Below are 4,554 nucleotides of genomic sequence, written 5' to 3'. Positions count from 1 at the left end.
GACGTAGGCTGGATATTGCAGAAACGTACCCGGCGTTAAACAGGAATAAAGAGCACGCCCGATATAATTATCCGTCCTACCACTTACCTGCTTTCCCGAATCCACGATTGGGCTGTTCTGATTCTTCTGTGGACCGAGAGCAACCCATTGAATATAAAGTCCTGTAGAGCGGACTCTCTATCATACTTCATGTGAAAATGGAAAAAAGTTAAAAACTTGCATTTGTCTTTTCTAACTTTTTTCCATTTTAAATATAAAGTCCTGTAGAGCGGACTTTCTTTCATCTATACTTCATTTGTGGAAAATGGCAAAAAAGTTAAAAAACTTGCATTTGTCTTTTCTAACTTTTTCCATTTTGAATATAAAGTCCTGTAGAGCGGACTTCTTTCTATACTTTATTGTGAAAATGGAAAAAAGTTAAAAACTTGCATTTGTCTTTTCTAACATTTTTCCATTTTGAATATAAAGTCCTGTAGAGCGGACTTTCTTTCTATCTATACTTCATTTGTGGAAAATGGGAAAAAAGTTAAAAACTTGCATTTGTCTTTTCTAACTTTTTTCCATTTTGAAATATAAAGTCCTGTAGAGCGGACTTTCTTTCTATACTTTATTTGTGGAAAATGGAAAAAAGTTAAAAACTTGCATTTGTCTTTTCTAACTTTTTCCATTTTGAATATAAAGTCCTGTAGAGCGGACTTTCTTTCTATCTATACTTCATTTGTGGAAAATGGAAAAAAGTTAAAAACTTGCATTTGTCTTTTCTAACTTTTTTCCATTTTGAATATAAAGTCCTGTAGAGCGGACTTTCTTTCTATCTATACTTCATTGTGGAAAATGGAAAAAAGTTAAAAACTTGCATTTGTCTTTTCTAACTTTTTTCCATTTTCAATATAAAGTCCTGTAGAGCGGACTTTCTATCTATACTTTATTTGTGGAAAATGGAAAAAAGTTAAAAACTTGCATTTGTCTTTTCTAACTTTTTTCCATTTTCAATATAAAGTCCTGTAGAGCGGACTTTCTTTCTATCTATACTTCATTTGTGGAAAATGGCAAAAAGTTAAAAACTTGCATTTGTCTTTTCTAACTTTTTTCCATTTAAATATAAAGTCCTGTAGAGCGGACTTTCTTTCTATCTATACTTCATTTGTGGAAAATGGAAAAAAGTTAAAAACTTGCATTTGTCTTTTCTAACTTTTTTCCATTTTCAATATAAAGTCCTGTAGAGCGGACTTTCTTTCTATCTATACTTCATTTGTGGAAAATGGAAAAAAGTTAAAAACTTGCATTTGTCTTTTCTAACTTTTTTCCATTTTGAATATAAAGTCCTGTAGAGCGGACTTTCTTTCTATCTATACTTCATTTGTGGAAAATGGAAAAAAGTTAAAAACTTGCATTTGTCTTTTCTAACTTTTTTCCATTTTGAATATAAAGTCCTGTAGAGCGGACTTTCTTTCTATCTATACTTCATTTGTGGAAAATGGAAAAAAGTTAAAAACTTGCATTTGTCTTTTCTAACTTTTTTCCATTTTCAATATAAAGTCCTGTAGAGCGGACTTTCTTTCTATCTATACTTCATTTGTGGAAAATGGAAAAAAGTTAAAAACTTGCATTTGTCTTTTCTAACATTTTTCCATTTTGAATATAAAGTCCTGTAGAGCGGACTTTCTTTCTATCTATACTTCATTTGTGGAAAATGGAAAAAAGTTAAAAACTTGCATTTGTCTTTTCTAACTTTTTTCCATTTTCAATATAAAGTCCTGTAGAGCGGACTTTCTTTCTATCTATACTTCATTTGTGGAAAATGGAAAAAGTTAAAAACTTGCATTTGTCTTTTCTAACTTTTTTCCATTTTCAATATAAAGTCCTGTAGAGCGGACTTTCTATCTATACTTTATTTGTGGAAAATAGAAAAAGTTAAAAACTTGCATTTGTCTTTTCTAACTTTTTTCCATTTTCAATATAAAGTCCTGTAGAGCGGACTTTCTTTCTATCTATACTTCATTTGTGGAAAATGGCAAAAAGTTAAAAACTTGCATTTGTCTTTTCTAACTTTTTTCCACTTTAAATATAAAGTCCTGTAGAGCGGACTTTCTTTCTATCTATACTTCATTTGTGGAAAATGGAAAAAAGTTAAAAACTTGCATTTGTCTTTTCTAACTTTTTTCCATTTTGAATATAAAGTCCTGTAGAGCGGACTTTCTTTCTATCTATACTTCATTTGTGGAAAATGGAAAAAAGTTAAAAACTTGCATTTGTCTTTTCTAACTTTTTTCCATTTTGAATATAAAGTCCTGTAGAGCGGACTTTCTTTCTATCTATACTTCATTTGTGGAAAATGGCAAAAAGTTAAAAACTTGCATTTGTCTTTTCTAACTTTTTCCATTTTGAATATAAAGTCCTGTAGAGCGGACTTTCTTTCTATACTTTATTTGTGGAAAATGGAAAAAAGTTAAAAACTTGCATTTGTCTTTTCTAACATTTTTCCATTTTGAATATAAAGTCCTGTAGAGCGGACTTTCTTTCTATCTATACTTCATTTGTGGAAAATGGCAAAAAGTTAAAAACTTGCATTTGTCTTTTCTAACTTTTTTCCATTTTGAATATAAAGTCCTGTAGAGCGGGCTTTCTTTCTATCTATACTTCATTTGTGGAAAAGGATTTTTTATTCTGCACAAGCAAGAAAGAGAATTTTCGAAACTGCAATTACCATCGCTATAGTGAAACAATATTTCACCAGCAACTCCAGCATCCCCTTAAGTAAATGCGAAAACAGAAATAATTCTGAGAATTGCAAGTAATTTTAGGTTATCGCAGATTCAGAAACAACAGAAACCTCAGCTGGATCCGCTGGGTCGCATTTATATCATTTTGAAATTGCAACATCAAAATCACGCCGGTGTCGTAACATCTGTCAAATATCTGTCCACGTGGATGAATCTCGGCTTCATTCAAAGCTTCGAGCGCCGGGTATAAGGGTGGTAAAAACAAGGGGGGCGGGAAAGTAGTACAAGATGGCGACGACGCAAAAAGCGCACGCGAAATTCGACGGAATGAAAAATTCATCGCAGCGATCGCGAAACGGTTGAAGAAATGAACGAAAAACAAACATTCGCGCAACTCGACGCGCGCGAGTAAAAAGAGGAAAGTAACGGATGAGAGAGAGAGAGAGAGAGAAAGAGGGGAAAAAGAAAAATGTAACGGGGCAGAAGAGGGAGAAAGGTGGCGGAGCTGTCACGTGACCCCGTACGGGCGTTCAAATGGCTGACTCACCTGCAAGCAGAGGTCGAATTCGGGGCATTCGATGCACTTGACGCGTAGGCCCGCGATATCTTCCTGACAATACGTGCAGTTGTACTTGGCGTACAAATCTGAAAGACAAACAAACGGGGGACGTGAAGCAAAGAATGAACGATCGCGATCGAAGAAGGGGTGTGGCGCCGTCGACGCCGACGTAAATACGCACCCGCCATTATTGTCTTGCAGGATTCTTCTAGAACGATCCGGGTGACGTCACCGCATGCCAACGAGTCGTGAATTCATATATCACGAGGTGCCGAGCCGCGCCGCACGGCTCATCCTCTCCGCTACGGTTCGCGCGAAAACGCGGCAGAAGAGCGATGCGTCCCTCGCGAGACGCTGCGTCCACCCCGCGAGCGTACAAACCGCAGAGAACGCTAACCGGAAAAAATCTTGTTTACGACTATCGCGTTGCGCGGACGAGTGCGCGTGCGCCGGAGGTTCCTCGGTTGCTTACGCCAGAGAGAAACCTCAGAGCGGCCACCAGCCTCCTGACGTTTGGCGCCGCCTGACAAAGTGGACGTGAACTAGTTCGTTACGCTCGGTAATGATACAAGTGAGCATTTTCCAGCGGTACGGAAAGTACGTACCATGAATAGCTATAATTCGGCGCGAAGCGCGGTAGTCCAGTGGCTAAGCGCGGGACTCGTATTTTGCCATCCGCGCAAGTTGGGTTCGAGACCGAGTTGTGATAATTTTTTTTTCGGATTTTTGTTTTTTTGTGTTTGCATTATATTTTTTTATTATGTAAATTATTATGTAAAAATTATTATGTAAATAATGATTTATTATGTTTTATTATATTTTGGAGGTATACGTATACAGGGTATTTCCTCTAACTGTAGCACTTAGAATATCTCTGCTTCCTTTGATGATATGAAAAAGTCAAAGGACGAAAATTGTTCGATTCAAAGAGTCTCTTTATTGCATTTGCACGGAATTTGTTTTTTTACAAGCTACATCATTTCGTTAAGGAAAATATACCATCTCGTTTAAAAAAATGTTTATGACCTTGATATCTTGTGAAAGGTCATGAACATTTTTTTAAACGAGATGGTATATTTTCCTTAACGAAGTGATGTAGCTTGTAAAAAAACAAATTCAACCATACAGAATATGTTGACCTTCAAATGACTTTGAACCACAAAAATCACGTTTAGGAAAAGAAACTCTATTTATTGTATGTATAACTACAAAGATATACCTTTTTTACAGATGTTCGAAATGATCACCGTTTACTTCCATACACTTTCGAAT

At 35.8% G+C, this 4,554-nt stretch overlaps 1 protein-coding gene across 3 annotated transcripts in view; it reads right to left on the bottom strand.

Annotated features, from left to right (window-relative positions):
- LOC105286194 (transcriptional adapter 2B) overlaps positions 1–3,735 on the bottom strand; it is a 152,619-nt gene extending 148,884 nt beyond the window's left edge. The window contains exons 1-2 of one of the 3 annotated variants that reach the window (XM_020033920.2): positions 3,464–3,735; positions 3,271–3,368 (exon numbers count right to left, since the gene is read on the bottom strand). In XM_020033920.2, coding sequence (XP_019889479.1) covers positions 3,271–3,368; positions 3,464–3,470 — 105 coding nt within the window. In that variant the 5' untranslated portion in view covers positions 3,471–3,735. The remainder of the gene's footprint in view (positions 1–3,270; positions 3,369–3,463) is intronic. The other 2 variants (XM_011350959.3, XM_011350960.3) reach the window with 2 other exon arrangements.
- Between the last annotated feature and the right edge of the window lie 819 nt (positions 3,736–4,554).

This window comes from Ooceraea biroi, chromosome 10 (assembly GCF_003672135.1).
Source record: "Ooceraea biroi isolate clonal line C1 chromosome 10, Obir_v5.4, whole genome shotgun sequence".
Lineage (NCBI taxonomy): Eukaryota > Metazoa > Arthropoda > Insecta > Hymenoptera > Formicidae > Ooceraea > Ooceraea biroi.
The sequence above is the reverse complement of the archived record's forward strand: the minus strand, read 5'-3'. Positions and strand labels throughout refer to the sequence as shown.